We start from the raw sequence: 23,450 nt of genomic DNA on the forward strand, positions 1-23,450 counted from the left end.
AGTGATGTGAAGGAATCCTTTCAGATAGGTCTCATATTTTATGGCTGGATGTTCTTTGCATAGAAACTTGTATGTGATGTGTTGATTTTTGTAAAATGCTCTAGTAGTTTGCAATTCAATAAAGTTTTGTGTACTGTAAATTATCACTGTATGTGACAGTTTGTTTTGACCTTTGTTTTACAAGTGTCATGTTACAACAAAAATGTTTTTCATGATACTTAAGATGTTTTAATCTTAATCATTTTCTAATAAATTATCTAAGGACATTTTAAAAATTAAGTGATGCAATTTCTGATGTTGATGGGAAACTATGCTTTCATTATGTTTGTATAGAAAGTTTGCAGCTTGTGTTTTTTCAAAATGACTTAAGCGAACGTGTATCCATGGTGTTAATGAACAAGAAGGAAATAAAAAGAACGTCTGTATGCTGCTTTACGGAGGTATAGAAATGCCTTTGTCAAATGTACATCAAGTCTTTTTTTACAATCCTTACTAACAATGTCCACCTTTACGAATTGTACGTTACTAACAACAAAAACGTAAATTGTGATCTAATTTCAAATAATTGATGATGGCAAATTTGTTAAAACCCTATGGATAGTAAAATTGTCATTAAAATAATAATTTTAACATAATCTAAATGTTGATGTCCCAATCACATGTGGAAGTAGATTGTTCAAGTAAAATTTATGTAAGATAAAAGTGTGCACATTGAAACATTTTATCATATTGTGTGGATAGCATGAAGTCAAACTAGTGAAACAGTAAATTTTAAATGAATGATGTTTAAACAAACGTTTTCAAAACATTTTAAATATAAGTTGTCAGTAAATGTAAAAATATTAAATAGATGCTTTTAACAACTCAGTAAGTTAATCCGCCTAAAGTAGCAGATCTTCTGGTGTCCAACTATGGTATCACCCCTCCCTAAGATAGCCGTACCCTCTGATTCCACTTCAAGGAACAAGTTTATAATTTCCCCTGTTGGTAAAATCAGTGCATGGCGCCAGCGCCCTGTTTTAATTATGTCCGCCTGTCATAGCAGCTTAGCAAATGCCCTCTGTTACATCATCTCTAACCATTTCTTTGTTGCTCCAAATTGCCTGGAACCCCTCTACTGAAGTAGCATCCTTTTGGCACAGGAGTTGGACCCTAACTACTAATTCTTTTTTTCTATTTTGTTGTTGTTTATAATTAAGCACATGAACTTTTTTCTTTAAATTTACATGGACTTTTTTTACACATTAGAAAAATTCTCGATGTACATGGGACACCCTTTTTTACCTTTTTTTCTTTTGCGAATTTTCCTGCATAAATTTTTACGTTAGAGAATTTTGTTTGTTTTACTTGTTTGTTATTTTTGTTATTCTTATTTTTGACTTCCTTAATTTCCCAGGAGTACCTTTTCTTACATTAGGGAAGTTAATTTAAATTCTCTGGAATAATTTTTTTTAACTAAATCCTTCTAATCGATCAATGGTATGTCTGTGTTCTTACAATGCTAAAAACCAGGTTTGGCATGCATGGTGGGCAAATTACAGATAACCTATTGTGTAGCTTTATGCTTAATTAACAATAATAAAATTAAACTAATTTTTGTAGTAGTTTTCCTCTGGGATATCTTTTTACATAGTAGAATTTGTTTATATACCATATTTTCACAAGATTGCATTTTCCTCAGACATGTTTTGTTATTGTTGGTTCTTCACATTAAATCATTTTTGGCCCGGCATGGCCAAGCGTGTTAAGGCGTGCGACTCGTAATCTGAGGGTCGCGGATTCGCATCCCCGTCGCGCCAAACATGCTCGCCCTTTCAGCCGTGGAGGCGTTATAATGTGACGGTCAATCCCACTATTCGTTAGTAAAAGAGTAGCCCAAGAGTTGATGGTGGGTGGTGATGACTAGCTGCCTTCCCTCTAGTCTTACACTGCTAAATAGGGACGGCTAGGATAGATAGCCCTCGAGTAGCTTTGTGCAAATTTCAAAAAACAAACACATTATTTTTATTTAAATACTCTTGGGATACCTTTTATTAGCAGTTTTTAACTTCAGATACTTTTTCACACTAGAAATTTTTCTCAGATTAACCTTTTGACGAGAGATTTCTCTAAGATATCCACTTGTATAACAGCAAATGTTCTTTCGTTCATCTGGAATATTGTCTTTGAACAAATGGTTCTCATTGAGCACAAAGCTACACAATGGACTATTTGTGCTGTACTCGCGAAAGGTATTGGAACGTTATTATGTCATTATAAGCATTCAAGCTTGCTCCTTATATTGTCTTAGTGTTATGTCTGCAAACTTATAACACTAAAAATACAGTTTGTATATTTTTACTCGAGAGATTACAGGTAGCCGATTGCGTAACTTTGTATGTAACAATAAATAAAACAAAAGCTACTGAACCACTGTCGGGAATTTTGCACTATATAACTATTCTTAAACATTTCCAACGAACTTGTTATCACTGAAATATATTCACCCCGGGACATTTTATTTGTTTTCTTTATTTTATACACCAGCGAAGTGTATTTCTAATTCCAACAATATTCACGTCTATCCAATAGGACCTGGCATGGTCAGGTGGTAGAATGCTTGATTCTTAATTTGAGAGTCGCGGTTTCGAATTCCCACTACACCAAACATACTCGCCCTTTCAGTTGTGGGACATTATAATGTTTCAATCAATCCCACTATTCATTGGTAAAAGAGTTGGCAGTGGATGGTTATGACTCTAGTCTTACACTATTTAATTAGTGACGGTAGCACAGATTGCATTACTTTTATTTTAAAGATATAAAATTTTTTAATCATTATATTACTATCAATTTTATGTTCATAATATTAATTTTATGTTTATTCTTATTTAAAATATTCATTAGATTATATTTTCTATTTGGTTATGTCAAATGATGAACAATTATTAGTTTTTATTTATATATAATATGGCTTTGGGTAATTTGTAAACAACTTGGTACCTGGTGGGATAACAGTAAGTTTATGAACTTACAACGCTAAAATCCGGGGCTCGATTACCGTATTGGGCACAGCAGAGGGCTCTGCTCTAAAACTAACAACAGTAATAAAATACATCTTATATCTAAAATATATCTTAACAGAAACTTTCCACTGTTTCGTTATATCAGTTTAAAACTGCTATATTTTATTCTTCACAAACTAGAAAATAATATATCATTATTTATGTATATATATATTGATATGTTTGATCGTCTAATTGTTTTCACTTAAACATCTCCACATCTGTGAACGGAGCATGAATAATCATAAACCTGCATTGACCTTCAGTTAAGACTGGAGTTACATATTATTGTGACATTCGATTTGCTTTATACTCTCCTAGTCTGTATGTAATAAATAATTAGATTGATGGTAAAAAGGTTTGTACATGTTAAACACCTCTTGAATATGTAAAGTAGAATTAATCACTTAGATACTGGGAAACTGCACTAGGACTTTATTTTATTTAACGTACGTAATTTATTCTAACTTCCATCGTGCAAAGGACTCTTCCCTTTTTCTCAACTCCAACAGCCAGAGTTTACTTCAAAGATTAGAAGCAATTAAGCTAGTTTCTATGTAAGACAAGTTTGTGTTATGTTTTGTTTTACTCAAGTGTTTGAATGTTTATATAGTCATCTGAGTTCGTTTTAGTTTTAAAGGACAAATTCATTTCACTCGTCTCATTAATGTCTTACTTCATACTTACCTATCACATTAGAATAAATTTCTAAGTTATCGTTTTTTCTATGCTACCTTTTGAATGCGCTTTTTCCTTCAATTAAACTGTATCACAATGAAGTTCAGAATCCAATATCGTAAAACGATAATATATTAGACCTCTTAGAGCTTACATTGTACAGGAGGAAGTGGCAATTGAGGTAAGGGGAGATCTGTTTTTTGAAAAGTGAGGAAAGTCTGTTTCTTTGATCATGAGCTATTGCTATCTGTGGTAAGAACTATACACACTATTTAGACTTCCCTGTGCCCAGGGAGCTGAATTGTGCTACGTCAACCTGATACCTATTGGTTTGTTCCCATATTCAGAAGCATAAAGGACCAAGAAAAGGTTATAATTGCAATGATTCATTTTGATGTTTGGGGCCAAGTGGGAAGTGTCGAACTTCCATACATTTTAGATCAACTCAGGCATAATTAGGTACTAATCAATGCTACCTGTGACCAGTAAAAGGGGAGAAATGTATATGATGGATACTGTCCACTACAAAAAATCAAGACAAAATTAGGTAGAGCATCCAGTATCTCCTATAATCACTACATATATTTGGATTTTCAGGAGCCTTTCAGTCTAGCAAGATACACTGATAATGTTTTAAGGCTGAGTGTGACAAATGGAGTTTTAAAAATAGTGCATATTGCCATCCATCATTCTTTTATGCTTCTGATCTGACCCAAGTTCGCAGCATTGGTTAGGAATTGGATCTCTCTACACTTGGGAGATAAGGAAAGCATCATTCCAAGTAATAATAGTGTCACAGTTGTAAAGATAGTAGAGTATAAGTACTATTTATTTCAAAATGGCAGTAAAGTGAAACAGTGTTTACAAAGATGGCAAAGAAGAACCTACAGTGTTTTTGTCAAATGGTAACAACATCAAACTAATTTCTGGAGAAGATTAGCAAGTCTATCACAGTGGAAACTGTATGGTTGTTTCGACTTTACAAAAACCATGGAAGTATATGTCTAATTTCTTGACTTACAACCCTACTATTGCAGGGAGTTGAAAGATGTTAGGACTTTTCCACCATGGTTCCCAAAGGACTAACAGGTGCTTCCCAATTCCAATAATACGTTGCAATAATACGTTTAGCATGTGAGAAGTTAGGCTACTGGATAAGAGAGGGTTCATATCTTGTGGTGGAATAAGAACAATAGATATAGATTCTATTAAAATTGATACTGTAGCAAGTACATAAATGTTGATGGAAATTTGTGGTTGTAGTCACTATAGTTTATTTAAAATGAATGTAATCATTTAGTTCTTTTCAGAATCCTAGCTATATGATTAAGGTAGTCAAGCTGTATCCAAGAGTATGACGGGATATGCGCTTGTGAGAATATATTTATATGGGTGTGTGTGAGTTTTCATTAGATAATGGAGTAGCCAGAAATTTACACAAACTTGATGTGCAAAGGGATTTTGAGTTAAGCCACTATTCTGGCCAATTAACAAAAACTTTTCTGACAAATATTGACAAACTAGATGCGAGTGGAAAGGCATTTATTTGATTTCATCATGACATTGCCATTTTTTGAATAAAGGTAGTTTTCTCTAATTTTGGTTCAGGAACTGGTATTGTAGGTATGAATCTACTGCAAGTATGGTCAGTTTTACTTGTGCAACAAGTGAACAGATTATTGAGGAGTATGCAACATGTTGTTTTTTGTCAAGAAATAAGGTGTTTTGCATTAACATTGTAAGCCAGCTGTGAGGATGTCATAAAGTTGTATTAATCGTCAATCTTATGTAACAACGACTGAAGTATGTATCAATTGTCTAAGGTGTACATGTCTTTTTCCCTGTTTCTGTGTTATGCTTTCTTGGAGTGAAAATATACTCATTCCAAGGAGTGGTACAGAGACTTGTAGAAAAGTTAGAATAAGTTGCAGTTTACCTCCCTTGAAAATGTTTAATGTTAATTTATTAATTAATGTTTGGAATCTAAACATTGTTCGATATTGCATTAGGACTTCATTTTGTCATAATAATGTGTATTTCCATTGTTAATGATGATATATTTCTGCTATGATTATTCTTGTACTTATCTTCAATATTTTCAGTCAGCTCTCCTGCTTCAATAGTCCGTAAAAGTCTTCGTAACAATATACAAGCCAGCCAGCTGAGTAAAATACTTGAAGTGTGTGATCAATGATTTTCGTTTTCTGTTTATCTGTGTTTATTTCAATATCCTTTGCTGTTCGTGTTCATTTTATCCTTTGTGAAATATTTCTGCAACCCGAGTTTAGCATATACTTGTAACCATCTGTAGGATATTAGTTTATTTAATTACCTAGATTACCACACACACAATCTTTTACCAAATATTAAGCACATGTAATTTATTCTTTAAATAAAATATTGGCTGGTTGTCATGGAGATAATGCAATAACCAGGATCAGGTATAAATTTTTTGTTAGGGATATAATATGATCCCCTATTCGGAAATAAAAATTATTTAAACTTGCCTGCTCAACAAAAGATATGTGCAAATAGCCATTCCTAATTTTAATTGACAGACAAGAAGGAAGGCGACTACTTAACACCTCTCACTGCCAGTTGATGAGAAGAGCGGAATTTTACCATCATTTTAATGATGGTTTCTTCATGATTCCAAAGTGCAGAGTTAATTTTTACAGGGACGAAACGAGAATCTCGAATTAACACTACGGCCGTGCTTGGTCCGAACTATATGTAACATGGAGCAACATTTCCCATCATTCTTGTACGGTCTTCTTAGGTTGATAATATCTAATTCCAAACGATTTCCCCTTAGCATCATATAAAAATTATCAGTGAAAAGCGTTTTATTTCTCGGTAGTTATTCTCTTAAATCCCACCGAGAAAAATAATTTTTGTCATACTTTGCGATGAGCTAAAACAGCGTCTCCCGAACTTTCTCGGTTCATGGCGCCCTTAGTGTCTCAACAATTTTTTCATGGCGCTCCTAAACAAAATGAAAAACCTAAAAGTTCTGTTTATTAAGTAGTTAGGTTCAAACAACTTAATACTTAAGTATTTATGTCCTAACAACTTAGTAGCCGTTTGAAAGAACAATACACGTAAATTGAAAGTAAAAACAATATTTTTGTTTTATTTTTAAATAACCGCAATTACTTATGGAATATGTGCGCCTGTTGGACACTGCACAGCTTCTCAAGCCTTTGAATCAGATTGGATATCTCCGCCGTTATTTCCTGTTCCACATTGATTTTCGGGCGGTACTTGCTTTTTATCACAGCAACCGCCGAAAACCCAGCTTCGCAAAGATATAACGTCGCAATTAGAATTAGGATTCGCTGAGCTTTATCACTTAGCAGCGTATATTCATATTTTACTGATATCCAAAACTCAATTAGTTCCATGTTGCCTAATTTTGTTTTTAAAGTCTTGTCACAAGACAGCTCAATAAAATTTTCTTATTCTACAGAGGTAAATTTAGATGGGGCCTTAGCCTTAAATGTGTCTTGGATCTATCCAACCTTCTCCATATCTTCTGAAAAGTAATTTTCAATCCGGTCACTGAGCTGTGTTAGGTGCTTCTCAAAAACATATTTTAGTTCGTGGGTCAGATCAACTTCATTGGATGTAACAAACTGCTGTAGCAGAGGGAAACAGTCTTTGCCACCATCTTCATTCATTTTTCTTCTCTATAGTAGTAATTTTTTTCTGAAGGCTGAAACCTTCTCTTTGAGTTTCAGAATGTACGTGTTGCTTCCCTGCAGAGAGGGATTCAAGGTTTCAGTTTTTCGAATAGATCGCACAGATATGCTAATTTTGACAGAAATTCGTCGTCTTTTTTTTTTTTTTTTCGAGATAAAAGTAGAGTTCCTGTCGTAATCCGAACATACGGGACAGTACAACCCCACAGGAAAACCATTGGGAGCTGTAGCTGTACAACAAAGATGTATGCTCAGATCATATATCTTCATACAGTTTTTTTAATAACTTCGCCTTCTGGTGCCTAGTTTTTTATAAAATTCGCCATTTTCAACACATTTTCCAGGACTAGGTTCAGTGGAGAACTCAGGTGCTTTGATGCAAGGACTTCTCTGTGGATTATACAGTGGGTCCACAGTGCGTCAACATCTTTGCTTCGTATGAGCGCCTCCAATTCTCCATAACAGCCGGACGTTGAGCGACCACCATCGGTACAAACGCCAATGCACTTACTCCAGTCTAAGTTGTTTTCATACATAAAAATGTCAAGGATCTCAAACAAGTCTTGCACCTTTGTACCTGTAGAGATAATTTTACAAAAGGGAAGATCTTTCACAATTTTCTCACCATCCACGAACCGCGTGTAGCAAATCAAATGAGCATCCTTGTTACCATCTGTCGCCTCATCTAGCTGTAACCCGAATTCCTTTCTTTTTATTTTTTTTTTCAGTTAGTTGATCATTAATGTCTTCAGCCATGTGTTGAATTCTACGACTGATAGAATTGTTGAATAAAGATACCTTTGAAAGCAGTCTTGCTACAGACTCACTAACTATGATGTTTACCATATTGGCTGCAGCCAGTAGGATCAGTTCTTCTGCGATGGTGTGAGGCTTTTGCACTTCGCGACTCTAAATGCCAGCTTGTAGGATACTAACAAAGCATTGCTTGGTATTGATGCTTGTTTCAAAAATGTACATTTTTATTCTTTGTGGTAAAATAATCACAGGATTTACTAGCTATGTTAGGATGATTGGTCTCTAAGTGACGTTTTAGTTTACTTGGAAGTATGTACTGTGGAGCCAACTCTTGAAGACATGATACACACTGTGACACTCTTCATGATTGGCATCTACCGAAGTAAAACCAAAATCTAGATAACTATCGTCATAATTCCGATATTTCCGTTTCTTTACAACTTTGCCACTGGTCTGTGGTTCGTTATCCTTTTCTTCACTTCCATACTTCTCATTAATGTTCAAAAATCTTTCTATTTTTATGCACAGGAACTAAAACTCAACAAAATAATTCACTGAACTTCGCTAAACTTTGCAGACACTTGATCACAACACCCTCCTGTTATTTCGATTACTGACAGACCAGGAGAGTCGACATGTATTTATATACAAAATCTAAGAAATGAGAAAGTTCGAGGGGTTACTGGGGAAGTCGAAATTACAAGTAAATAAGAACATATCTCAAAAATTCGAGAACGTCATCGAAAGGAATGTAGCGCGATCTAATGTTAAAACAGTTAACTACTTCGATGTAGTAGTTCATCTATCTATCCCATAGATGTCAATATCGCTGTGTTTCTCTTGAAAATTTGAAATATCCCGCGGCCCCCAGTTTGTTAACCATTGTTTCTTGGGCTTATGAAACTACTTGCCTTTTGTTTGTGTTTTCTTAGCGCAATTCTACATAATGGGATATCTGCGTTCAATTCATCTCGGGCAATCGAACATTTTAAAATTATAAGCCAATAAATTAATCATCAGTGATGTTTGTACTCTTTTTTTTTTCTCGATGGGGTAGAAAAGATATCAGAATAGTGTGTGTAAGAAGAATGGTTGATTTAAATTCAGCACAAAGCTACACAGTGGGTTTGGTTGTACTCTGCCCATCACGGGTATCAAAACCCGGTTTTTAGAGTTGCAAGTATGTAGACATACCATTATGCTGTAGAGTGCGTGTAATAGTTTGTTTGTTTTGTTTTGAATTTCGCGCAGTTATGTACGTTATGATATTCTAGCAATATATATAGTCTTACGTTTACTTACACCAAAATAATAAATTAAGCGATATCTGGTCGCCTATTCGTTGTTTTTATTACTAAACGAAGGAAATTATCGTAAGTTCTCTGAACGGTTTCGCGGTGATCGGTTACTGTTCCAATTAGCTTCTTTTAAACCCACTCCTAGGCTATCGGATTGAAGATACTTTTTATGGTTCCAAATAAAGAATTTGACTACCTTCTTCTTTTAAAAAAAGAAAAAAAAAAAGAAAGATAGTTGTAGTTTCACCGGAAGCTACTCAATGTTTATATACTTAACGCTCCCACGGTTAAAAGAGCTAGCATGTTATGTGACGGGGATTCGAACCCGCTTATCATAGTTCTGAGTCGAGTGCCTTAAACATCAGACTAGGCTGGAAAAAAAAGTGTTTTATGTTAGTGGGGTTTCAGTGTAGAAATAATTTTAAAATATTAAAGTCCTTATCCTGATATTTAATATTGGGTGATGTAGAATGAATTAAAAAAAACTGAAAATATTAAATCCTGGAATCTCAGATAGGATGGTGTATCTACAGACCAGTGGGGCCTGGCATGGCCAGGTGGTTAAGGCACTCGAATCGTTATTTTGTTATTTTGCCCGCTTACCTGAATACGTGTGCGCGGTTACCGCTCCTTCACGAAAATACTATTAAAATTCTGACGGTTTTCTTATAGTTGTAAACCTAATTATGAGATTGAAGTGAAAACATACTTTGCAGTTTCACATATTTACTTTATATATAGTTTAAGCGCCTGTTGGGAAAATGGAAAGCTTGACAACCGGTGTTACTATTAATCTACAATACAAACATCGGATCGATAGATCAACATCGACGAAGTCACCAACCCAAATATAAGACGTGTATGGTTTTCAAATAGAAGAGCATGACTTCCTGTAACTCTAGTAACAACTTAAGATTTAGAACAAGATACCAATACGACTGGGAAAATTACAAAAAACCCAAAGATACGTGCTTATCTACGTTATCTATGGGGTACAGTCAAACTACCCAAGATCTTGTAAAAGGTGAGGATGTTTCGTGTTGATGATCTGCAGTACGTTTGACGATAATTTGTAAATTATTGTTTAATTAATATTATGTAACAAGAATAATAATAATAAGCAATATAAACGTTAGGTTTACTGCTAGGCAAATACGGCTTTGGATGTTTTCTCGAATCTTTTTTATGGGCTACACTATTACTGTTTGCAATGTAGTCCTGTTATAAGTTCTTCAACAGATATCGGATTAGGTTTGTTTTTTGTTTTTTTTTACAGTTTGACATAACGTATAGTTCGAAAAAAAGAGAATACTTATTTCGATATTTGGGGATACGCTAGAACGTAGTAAACTCTGTGTACGAAACTTGAAAGAAATAAAATTAAAATACTACGTGAAATCAGTGATTAACATGATCACATAGTTTGGTCAGACACTTATTCCATCAATTTGATCACATAGTTAGATCAGACATTAATTAAAGCAAATGTTATGGGGTTCTGAGTGTGTTTTACTTCATTGTATTGTAATATAACCCAAATTAATTTAGTTATGTGAATAATGTTATGACATTTGAAATGATTTTGTCGAATTCATTACATGATATTAATTATTAATATTGTAAGTATTGTCTAGCACTAACAATAAATCCCTTCATCGTTTTTAATTTTAGAAACAAACTGTTTTGTGAAATGTTTAAAATCAGTAGGTTCAATAACATCATTTATTAAGTTACAGAAATAGGCCAGTGTACAGCTTACATAAAAGTGATCCCAAAAAGTACTGTAACATATTATTAAATAAACATTAAGAGAGTAATTTAGATTATGAACTAAATATTCTCTTGAAAGATTTGAAAAATAACACAAAACTGAGTGAAAACAATGTAACATTGTAGACAATTATGAAATCAACTAACATGAAAATCATTTAATAACAATATTGGCCCAACACAGCTAGGTGGTTAGGGTGCTTAACTTGCAGTCTGAGGGTTGTGGGTTTGAATCCCTGTTCCATCAAACATGTCCACTCTTACAGCCATGGTAAAATAGTAACCCAAGAGTAGGAAGTAGTTGGTGATGACTAGCTGCCTCTCCTGTAGTGTTTGATTGCTAAATTTTGGATGGTTAGTATGAATAGACGTCTTGTTGCTTTGCACAAAATTCAAACAACAAATAACAATATCAGAAAAAGGATTAAACCTAGCTAGAAGAAAGTGATAGAGGGCTCTAAGAATTTCAGCACAGTGTTTTTGGTGTTTAGTGGGTGCAGTTTTGTGTCTTGACATTTTCATTGAATTTATCAACCTCCTGAGATTGTTTTTATTCTGCATATATTTCATGTATGTTATTTTTATGATCTAACAGAGCTGATCAGTTTCTGCATTGAACAACATATTAACCAGATATGAGGTCAGCTAAGAATAAAAAAAAAAAATTAAGTTTTTATGTGTGCTTCTGTTGGCTTATCACACTTGCTATCCTAATATTTGAAAATGCTTTAACAGTTTTGTGTTGTATATTAAAATTAATTTTTTGTGCTTTGTTATTATTCATGTATTTGTAGTTATAAATCAAGCTGTGTTTTTTGTACAAATGTTATGGTATAATTTCTTTGATTTTTTTGTGTGTACTAGCTTTGATGGATAAAGCTAAGCTTTCAGTACGTATACAAGAAGGAGTAACAAAGTGTATGAAAGGTAAGTAAATGCATCTAATTTTTTGAAGTATTTTTAAAGCCATACATAAGTGTTATGGCTGAATGATAAGTTACTTGAACTTTAATGTATTAATGAAAAACTGAAATTCACAATTTAGGAACTGTTATTTGATGTAGTTGTTTATATAAGTGAAGGTCTTTTACAGTGTATGTCCTATGTATTTAAATATCTTGACTTAACTGTTTATTGCAGAATGCTCAACCTTGACATTAACTGTAAGTACACCAAACTTCAGCATATTCATTCACCTGCCCTGATTGTTGTTTTTGTTTTTTGTAAAGAACACACAAAACTTTCCAGAATGGGAATTGTTGAATTTATTTTCCATTGCAATTTTTAAGTAATGTAAAAAATCTGAATCAATTTTTCATTATTTTTAGAACTATGAACATATACATATTTTAACCTATTTACACATAAACTTGTTAGCTGATCATTCCACAAGTTTGATTGTGTTTAGACTGATTACGTTTCGTCTGTTTTATTGAATAAAAACATTTAATCAAACAATGTTACCATAACAAAATATTTTCTGTTTGATTTCTTTGATGAATTTATTTCCGTAACACTTTTATATTACTGTATTTGATAGAGAATAATTCAAAATTTGAAGCCAAAATATCTATCTTTAAATTTTCTACCTTGATTTATACAACATTTCAACACTTTTGGTGATGAAACCTTCAAGAATTTAATTGAATTTGACAAGTTTTTTTTTATTTACTTTCATACTTTCTCTGACTACAAAGAATGGACCACTGCAGGACATGCCATTTCAAGAAAACAATAAAAATCATTAACTTTACAATTTAAAAGCTAGTTTATAAGATACTTGAAATATTGTTTTACAGGTCATTCATCTTCATATATAGTGGTTTATAACATTTATATTTACATAGAATGTTTTACAAATGGATAACTGTAAACTGTGGGTCAACTTGTACACCATCAGATATACTTGCGAAGTTGAGTAGTCTTTGAATTTAGAAAAACTAGCTTTCTTGCAGTTTTAAACTTTAGATGAATTCATAAATCAAGTGAAAATTCAAATAGTTTTGCACTTGGCAGAATGATGAAATATTAAGTCACATACTAGTTGATTTATGTACATAAACAAATAGTTTCGTTTGTTTCCTAGGACAATGGATACTATAATACATATAATTAAATGTGAAATTTGGGAAAAAAGAAGACAAATTATAAACTGAGTAGTATGCAATAACAACATTTTAATAAAGACTATGCAATATTTGGAAGTGAATAATATTGTAGTTGACCATGTTTAGTGTTATAAAACTACCATGTTTTTCTACAGAGACTAAGGTATTTTGTTAAGATTGTAATGTTTGGATATGTCCAATGCTTCTTTAAATCTTAGGCTAGTCTTTTATGATATAAAAGTTATAATGTTATTTTGTGTTGTCTTAGTAGTAGTTAGAGGACAAGACATGCACAAATTTGTTATTTACAGCACACATACTGATTTCTGAGACTAACTCAGTTTGTGATTACCTTCAGTGGTGTGAAGAGTGGTAATCACTGTGTTCATTGAGCATCATTAATTATTTATTGTGCAAAAATAATTCTCCATGGGACAATGTTGAAATAAATGATTTGAAAGGGAGGTGCAAATTATGTATCAGTTATTTTTATGTGGTGGCAATTTCTATTAGTCCAGTGCTTAAGATCACAGTAAGTTGCAACAAATTTCAATGTCTAATGGGGCCTCAAGATCTGAGATGTTTACCAAACAATAAATCATTCAGGAGTGTTACAAAAAACACCAAAATAAGTGTGAGACATTAGTGATCATTGTGCTAAAGAGTTAAACTGCTGTGTAATTGTTAAAATTATTGTATTAAGCAACTAACCAAGATGATTTGTTATTGAGGGAAAGTTTGTTTGATAAAGAAGTCAAAATATGTTTTTCTGAATACATTTTTGCAAGGTATATATGAAAGATGGAAAACTGTAATTATTGTTCAGATTTTGAGTGTCAGTGTCATTTTTCTAACATCAAATATTTGTTAGAACAAGAAGCAAAGTTTGATTAGCTTTAGGGGCAATTGGATCAAATAACACGTGGATTTGCAATATGGTGCTCTTACTATTAAGCACTGTTATATTGTTAATGCAATGTAAAAAATGTTGGAACAGCAAATAATAGATGAAAAATCAAAAAGAAAAATATATTAAAGATATATTGGAGCTAATACCATGAAAGGTTTTAATGTTGCTGGATTGTCAAATGAATCATGCTTCTTTCATACATCACAGCATGTGATCATGAATGATCTGGAATCCCACTGAGCTCTAGGTAATCTTATAAGAGTCAGTAGAAAGATTCTTACACATTTTAATAACTTGTTTCCAGCATGTTCAGAATCAATGTCTACACAAGCTAGTTTAAATGTGTCTTGGAAGTAAATTGCATAAAATGTACAGACATTTAGCATATTATCATCTTTTCAACAGTGCATCACATTTTTTACATCACTGCAGCAACATGTGCTGATCATGTGACCCTCCTCTGCCAATCCCATTGTGCTCTATATACTTTTTCACTTTTCTATATAATTTTCACTTCCCTGATTGGCATGAAGGCATTTAGATGTGCATTTTCAGTTATTTTTCAAGCAAATTCTGCTACCTTATCATGTGTTTTCTTGCTAATTTTTACTTTTAGTTGGAATTATTCATTCATTTAGTGGTTTCTTTGTTATTGTTTGCTTTTTCTTTTCAAAAGTTCATATGTACTAATGAGTTAAAATTTTGTACCAATATGGACAATGCTTGTGTCACTAGTCTCCAATGTGGTGAGTTGCTGTTGTTGGCTGAGGAGAATAAGACATTAATTTGGCAGGAGTTTGACACTTTTGCTGCTCCTTCCTCCTTTCCTTATAACCATGTTTCTGAGGAATTTCTTTTTATCAGGGGAGAGGACAACTTCAACTCTGTTTTTGTTGGCCCAGCTTTTTTCAGCCAATCACATAATGCTGACAGTCAAAAGAGTCTGCTAACTACACCTTACTCACATTTTATTTATCAGGTTTGTCAAATATTACATCTCTCTTTTAGCCCTTGATCCTTCTACTTCTTCCTTACTGGGAGGAGAGCCTCATCCTGGTTATTATTATTTTCTTCCCTCCTCAGACATTCATGTTCATGCTCAATGTTTTGGTTCATTTTAATAGGTTCCATTTTGCTATGATTTGCTTTAAATTGACTAACCTTTTATGTGTTCTCTCCTCTTTACATTTGTTGTCTCAAGCCTTCCACCAGTTTCCTGATGTGTTCATAGATGATCTCTGGCTCCTCTTGTTGTCTAGTATGAATTTTGTATTGTTGAGATTTGCTTTGGAGGGATGCATTATTTGTGAGCATGTTCCTCCCCCTTTCTTCATTGAGAGTACTTTGTCAGGCTCTGTTTCTGTGTCAAATGTGTTTTTTTTTGGGGGGTCTTTCTGAGTCTTTGGAGTCCAGAGTCAGTGTAGCATGACTACATACTTCTTTGTCCTCTGTTGTTTTTCATTTGTCTTGCCCTAATGATTTTGCTCAAGCTATGCTGGTTCAAGAGCCACATGATCCTTCTTCACCCTACACTTTTCTCCACTCCCAGTGTTCCCCTTTTTTATACTTTTTCTTCTTATTCACGTTCCTTTCAGACTCAATGTTTTTTGGTGGTGGGATGTCTTTCTGTGGACAGGTGGGAGCCAGGTCACAACTCTAGCAACCCTTCACAATGGATCCATGGTATTATGGATTCAGTTAGAGGGTATATGGATTAAATTCTGGTTTCCACCTCCCAAAGATCATGTCTTGTCTAATTGTTTAAAAGAATAAGTTCTCAATCCTCTTCACAAGGGCATTGTTAAACATAATGCTTGTTCACCTGGGATTTTACTCTTGTCTGTTTGCTGTAATTTTTTTGGTCTTTGGACTCATTATTATGGGGACTACTGGTTCCTTGTTGCCACTTCCCAAGCCCAATCTCCCAGTCACACCATTTTCGCTCTTTGTGAGTCTGTTTGGGTGGAATTTCTTATCAAAGTGGAAAAGTCCTTTCTCATTCCCATTCAATACCTTATTAATTTGGGGATCCTCTTCAATTCTCACCTTGGTCAGGCCCAGCCTTTTCCACTTGAGCTCTGTGATATGGAACAAGCAGTCACTTGGGCACCATCTTTACCTTTTCTTCCTGATCAAGATATTTCTTTTGTGGATGTAGGCCTCCCTCAAAGCTCTCATCATCGTAGGACAAGCACACATGCATTCCCTTCAGTGGACATTTCTTGACCAGTGGAACTTCTTGTGATTCCTTGGTTCATCCTATTATCCTTGCCTCAGAGGTCATGGATGACCTTGTTTGTGGCTTGACAGGGCTCTTACCAAGGTGGAGATTCCCTTTCCTTCATCTCATCCTGACTTGCATCTGCTCACAGAAGATTCTTTAGTGGGCTGGAAGGCTTCTCTCAACTGTCAGATGATTTTGGGTCAGTAGTCCATTAAAGAATCTATTTACCATATCAACTGTTTGGAGATATTGGTGGCATGTCAGGCTCTTGATTATTTCTTCCCACTTTTACAAGAGAAGCTGGTTATGATTCTTTATTATAATTAAACTAATATAAGCTTATTACCAAACAAAGGAATACCTAATCCTGGATCCTGTGTTTTCTCACACTCAACTTCTTATACTGAGCCCTCTTGGTATGCCATGTTTCAAGTGTTTAGAACCTGACTGCAAAACATCTATCCTGTACCAACCAAAGGTTTTTGGTGGGTGTGTTCTCACCTGGGTATGCCTCATATCAATGTGTTTGCAACACATTTGAATGTCAAACTTCCTTCCTTTTGGTCTCCTGTCCCATGCCCCTCAGCTCTGGGGGAAGATGTATTCAGCAGGATTGGAAGGACCTTCATCTCTATGTTTATCTTCCAGTCAGACTCTTCTCCAAGGTTATTTCTCTTGTACAGACCACTTTTTGCTGTGTGTTGCTAGTTGCTGCATATTGGCCTGCTCAGTTGTGGTTTCCTCTACTTTGCTCTCTACTACAGCAGCAACCACTTCTCTTACCTCCATCTAGTACACTATTGGCAGATGTGTTTCATCAAGATGTCTCCAAACTCCATGCATGGCTTGTATCTGGCCCATTGCCTCTTCTCAGGGACTCACTACCCATTTAGCTTCTTTTCTTAGTCATTCCATTTGTTTTTTCTCATTGTCCATGTATTAGTGTCATTGGTCTTCCTTTCACCAGTAGTCTATTTTCCAGGGATTCTGTCCATTGGTTCCTCATTTATCCAGGTTCTTTACCTGGTCATTTAACCCTTTTGCAGTGAGTCACTGTTGACTTATATTCAAAATTTTATTGAACTGCTATTTCATAATATATGAAATATATATGTCTAAAAGTTTGGAATCAAATTTTAAATTATAATTCAAACTTTAATGTTATGTATGAGTTAATTTCTTAATTTAAAAGTAAATTTTAAGAGAATATATATAAATATAGATTTTAATGAGTCATGTGTTACTTGATTGCAGTACTGTTTAAAATTATATATTTGTGATGTCAAAATACTAAATCTATAGTTTTGTACAAATTAAGAACTAAAATTACTAATATTATCAAGCTAGATTTTATTTTGCTGAGATATGGCTTATGTACCAAATTATACACACTGTTTTTGAAAATGGTCCCTTATATTCACTTTCTTCAATATATGACATGTGAATAACCCATTAACAACTTAGAATATACCAAGAGTAGTTTTCTCGGCCATTTTATTCTGTGGAAAGGCTACCATGTTCTTTCAATCCAAGATTACAAGGAGGTAGGCTGCATCTTTATCTGCTCAAAGTTTCATATTTTTGAAAATGTCTGTAGATCTTAGTTGATGAGCTTAATAAATTATAGTGAAATTCTATGGTATCAATGTAGTTATTTATAATTTTTTGGTCATTTAACTGTTTTGTCAACCTATGTCTAGCAGCGACTGAGTACAAAGTGATTGTTTGCTTTACTTCTTGATTTATTATTCTATATTTTAAGAATAATAAGTTTAATAATTTATTTCTAAATAGTAATAATCAATATACTTTATATTTAATGTATAATAATTGAAATGTGACTGTATATTACAAAATGCTAGTCCACTAAAACACAGCCATGACAGGGAAGACTAAAGGTCAGTTTTATTACTGGATACAAAACACGAGTGCATGTGCACTGCATCAGTGCAAATTATGTAATGTTAGCTAGTCATGACTGGAAAGTCAATATAATAACAAATAATAAATATGTAGCTTTATGAAACTTAAGTTACTTAAACTAAACATTTCTATTTTCATATTTTAATATGTAGTCATTATAAATGAAAAAAGCATCATTTATATTAAATTTCCTGACTTTTTTATGATGGTTACAAGGTTGGTCAAGTAACAGACCCCACATAATTAAGAGTATAGAAAATGACATAAAATATAAAGTCTTACTGAAAACAAATGTTTGGAATGTAATTAGGAGGTTTTAGAGATTACACAAATAATATCTGATATTTTTGGGACAAAGAATAGTTTTTTAATCATAACATGAAATCAATTTGCACTCAGGCTAGTAATGAAACACACTATTTTCACAAACAAATCTTTTGTAAAAATATTTAATTAAAAATATGACTTTTTTGTACACAAAAGTTTACCAAATTTTATGAAGATACACAAGGTGTATCAGAAGTTATAGTGCAAAATTCTAGTAACCTTTACAAAAGTTTACCAAATTTTATGAAGATACACAAGGTGTATCAGAAGTTATAGTGCAAATGTGTAGATGAACTCATATATTATACCAAGCCTGCAGCAAAAGGTTTAATCAAGGGTCATCTCTGTTCAGTATTTCTAGTTATCATGCTGCTCTCTCCCAAACCTTTCACTTCTCTTGTTTTCATTGATCCTTATCCTTCCCTGTTATTCTGTCCTATCCATTTAGGCTTCCAAATTGAGATCTCACTGTCATTCTTCATGGTCTTGCTCATTCTCATTTTGAACCTGTTGCTATATATTCTTTGTACCACCTTTTCCTTAAGATCTTAGTGGTTGTCCTTATTCTGATATTTATACTATTAATGTTTCCAACACTCTTTAACATGCTTTTTATGTTCTCCTTTATCACAATCATTCCTTCTTTCCCAAGACATCTGTAGTTTGTGAGGGTAGTTTTTCCTTTTCTCCTACTTCCCTGCTTTTTATTTTCCATTAATACATTTGTTCCAATCGTGATCATCTTCTTTGTCCCATCAATTCCCTTTGCTGTTACATGTCTTGAACTGAATATTTTAGGGGTTCCTATTCTTGCCTTTTCATACATTGGACTTCCTCTGTTTCCCATGATCTTTTTCCTGTTCCTTTACTGGCTAGCTTCAGCAACTCATCCTTCTAGCTTATTCAGATTTGTTGATGGAAGATCATTGGTTGTTTAATGTATCATTGCACAAGATACACCTTGTTACTCTGTCTTTAGCTTCTTTGATATGCTGCCCTTTGGAGTAGATTATACAAGCAGGCATGTGGACAGCTTTCAGTATTGATGTATCCTCCTTTGTTGGGTGTCGTCTACTACCTGCAGCAATTCTCCACACATCTGTTCAACTTTAAATAGAGTAAGTTGACATTTTGTTTTACTTGTACATCCTTTTTTACCCTTTTCTTTACAGTTGCTTTCCCTAGCATTTCTTGATCACACCTGGTGGCAGGTGTCACCTCATCAGATATGCTGAAGCTTTTAATTTTAGCACTGACTTCATTTCTAATGCTCACTGTAGAAATAATGTTTCTACAATAAGATGTTTCTGTAAGACCATTTGACACATATATACCTGTATATCACATTTTTTAAAAATCTACCTGTCTATCTTTATATATATACACATATATCCTGATGATCATCACACAAGGGCTTTATGAGTAAAGCAGAAAGGGATTTTTGTCAATCCCTACCTACCTGTGATTCTTATAGTCCAGGTCTTTCTGCTTTTTAAAATATGGAAATGCAGCCATCCCTTGTACTGTCTCTGGTGGGCCATTCCTCTGAACCCCTCTCTATAGTAGAACACAGGGATCCTTACCACTTCCAGTTTCAGGAGTGGCAGACTATGGAGGTTTCCTCATAAGTGGATTTTGTACAATAATATATTCTTACAATCATATTCATTTCTTGATCAGAAGATAGCTGTCTTTATATTGCCTGTTATACATACATTATGGCGTATCTATTATGCAAAGTACTTTCATTTGATGTTTTCTGCCCAGATGGTCCACACTTGTCATAATCCAATGTGTACCAAGGGTTTTCCCATGCTGTTGTTGCCTGGGTGCACCTCACATGGCTATCTTAATATTAATCCAAGATATTTCCTCTGGATGTTTTTGGCCAAGCACACTACTGCATTTGTTGATTTTACAAACTTGTACAAGTGCTTCCATGTTGTTTTTATCCTTGGATTTTATTTATCATAATACATTGTATCCCAAGGTGCTTCCTCTGGAATGTTTTCTGTCTGGATGGACAGTACTTGGCCTATACATGTACAGTCCTCTAGCTTTAGCCACATATTTTCTTTTCCACCCAATGTGTCTTGTCTTCTTTACTGGGCATACCTGTTTCAGAAGTAGTGCTATACCCTACAGGTGTGACTCATATTTTAACTGTGGCAGATTTGCATTTTTCATTGCTTTCACTCTGTGCTTGATAATTTGTTTTTACACTTTCACTGGCTCCTTGACCTTTCCATTGTGAGATTCTAGCTATGGCAGAACAGAGGTAGTATCATTTTGGAAGTTAACATTTTCTATCACTGAAAGTATATTTCCAGTAGGTACTTATCTCTGTTCACCCATTTTCCTGCCTTCCTTTCCACTAATTTGTGAATGGTTTTGGGTTTGTATAGGCCAATTTTTGAAAGTGCAGAATGTGCTGCAATGGTAAAGGTAGCTATAGAGGATGCAGTTGGATTGGTGGAAGGTGGTCAGATGCTCAGCACGTGTTGCTGCAATAGTGAAAATAATATAGGGGTATAAAAGGCTGGTGTGCTGTTGAAAAGATTTAGCACTTCGTATAGGGCAAATGAAGGTTGAGATAGGTTTTGGTGAAAGAGGTAAGTATGTATTGGAAATACATTTTCAGTGTCAGAAAATGTTAACTTTTGTTTCAAAAGCCTAACAGTGGTCTCTGTTGGAGACATTTTGAAATTGTTTCATCTTTTGAAGAAATTAATAAACACTGAACTCACACCATAATTTTACAAGTTGTCCCAACTGTGCCTACTCTTCATTCTATTTGTCAAAGAATAACACAAGTTACTTTTGACTGGGAAGAATAAAATCATCTCTGAGAAAAGGGCTTAAAATTAGATTTACTGGAATACACAGTAATTCAAATTTATCCTAAGCAAGTTTTTTTTAATATACTAGCTGTAAAATATCATATTCAAAGAGCAACAGAATCAAGCATTGAAACAGTTTGATGGAGAAAATACTAACATTGTCAATTCCACAACCAATTCTGATTGATGAAAATTATACAAAAGGAAGTTACATAGATTACTACACCATTAGCAACACTTCCTTTAAAGGTTTATGACATGAGATTCATGACTCATTCTGATATTAAAGTCAAATACCTTCAACCACCTATTGCTTTAATTATATTCTTTAAACAGTCATGATAAAAAAATGTACTGTTAACAGGGAATTTAATTTTCATTTATCTTTACTACTACAAATTAACAATCTAATGTTATTGTGATGCAAACTGAACAATTGGCATGAAGATTCTTGGAATGTCCATCCAGCAATGTGTATGGTTAGTACATGTTCTCAGAACCTGGTAATGCTTCATGAAACATTGAAAACCACTTACTTCCACAAAATGCAGAAATTCCACAGTTTTTTTATTGTAAAGTACCTTTAATAAAGTGTCAGTGATAAGTTTTGTGTTATATACTTATGTGTTTGTAATTTTACAAAGAGTGCAAACAAAAATATCCAGCCTATTGAATATCTCTTCTGATATCTGATTGATAAATGTATATTCACAAGAAAATAACATCTTATGATGCATATTAAAAATGTAAGAGTTGCCTATCACTAAATCTTTTAAGTAATTCTTGCACTTTATCAAGACAAGTGGAGGGTTTACATTCATTAATCCCTTCCATCATGTCATCCAACTCTCCTTTATTTCTCTCCTTTTTATATGTTTCTACTGTTACCAATTGTAAAGCAACTTAGTGCCACTGGTATTCTCTTCCCTGGCCATTTTCCTTTTCTTTTTCTAGTTCTTATGGACATCTTCCCAGTCTTTCTCATCAGACTTGCTTCTTGTCCAGTTCCTCTTCTGGACTGGAACCTTTTTAGATCTCCCCTATCTTCTGTTTGAATTTTTGGCAATGTGTTCCTTGTACAATCTTTCTCTAAATATGTATTTTCTTTTTCTTCTCACTTGTGGGAGATGCTGCTCCAACATTCTTTATCACAGGGATTTGTTTTTTTTTCCAGACTGCTGCTTCCTTCTGAGATAATTGTCTCCTTCTGCCTTTGTGAGCAGTATGTTATTTTACTTATTCTGCTCCCTTTCAAAGTAGTCAACATCACTTTTTCTTGTTGTGGAATTCACTTTCTTCTCATGACTTATCTTCTTCCATGTTTATATTTCCATGGGAAATAGTGTCTTTCATCTTTTTAATGTCACCTCTTACTAAGTTTATCATCTCAAAGCTTCTTTATCCTCTAGTTGCAATATCCCCTGAATGATTTCTTGCAGGTGAGGATGTAGACAGCCTGTAACACATTTCTGCCCTGTTAGTTATACCACATTGCAGTTTTATCTCTCTCTGGATTTTGTTTCTATCCATTCACCATTCTACAATCTTCCTGAAGTCTCTGTGAAGGTAAGTTGCTGATTATTTATTTATAGTTCCTTCATTTATAATATCTATATTATAGTGGGAAATTACAAAGTGCTGAGCCTGTTTGCCCCTTCTCAGTGCCCACTGTTAAGAGTGTTTTCCACAAGACTGCTTCCATGGTATATATGTATATTTCACCTTTCAGGCCATACTTCAAGAGGGAACTGAAAACACCATGTGTGACTGTACTCGCACCTGGCTAGTACCTGTTGTCCCTATTCACAGTAAACACATTGCATAGTTATTACTGTGGGACATTATTAAGTTAATAAAAAACTTCTGTCTCA

General features: G+C 33.9%; 1 protein-coding gene across 1 annotated transcript in view; it reads left to right on the top strand.

The window, feature by feature from the left end:
• Positions 1-9,941: 9,941 nt before the first annotated feature.
• Positions 9,942-23,450, top strand: part of LOC143240539 (UPF0193 protein EVG1 homolog) — a 31,925-nt gene continuing 18,416 nt past the window's right edge. Inside the window, exons 1-2 of the mRNA XM_076483135.1 lie at positions 9,942-10,501; positions 12,112-12,174. Coding sequence (XP_076339250.1) covers positions 10,360-10,501; positions 12,112-12,174 — 205 coding nt within the window. The 5' untranslated portion in view covers positions 9,942-10,359. The remainder of the gene's footprint in view (positions 10,502-12,111; positions 12,175-23,450) is intronic.

Source organism: Tachypleus tridentatus, chromosome 13 (genome assembly GCF_004210375.1).
Source record: "Tachypleus tridentatus isolate NWPU-2018 chromosome 13, ASM421037v1, whole genome shotgun sequence".
NCBI classification, from domain to species: domain Eukaryota; kingdom Metazoa; phylum Arthropoda; class Merostomata; order Xiphosura; family Limulidae; genus Tachypleus; species Tachypleus tridentatus.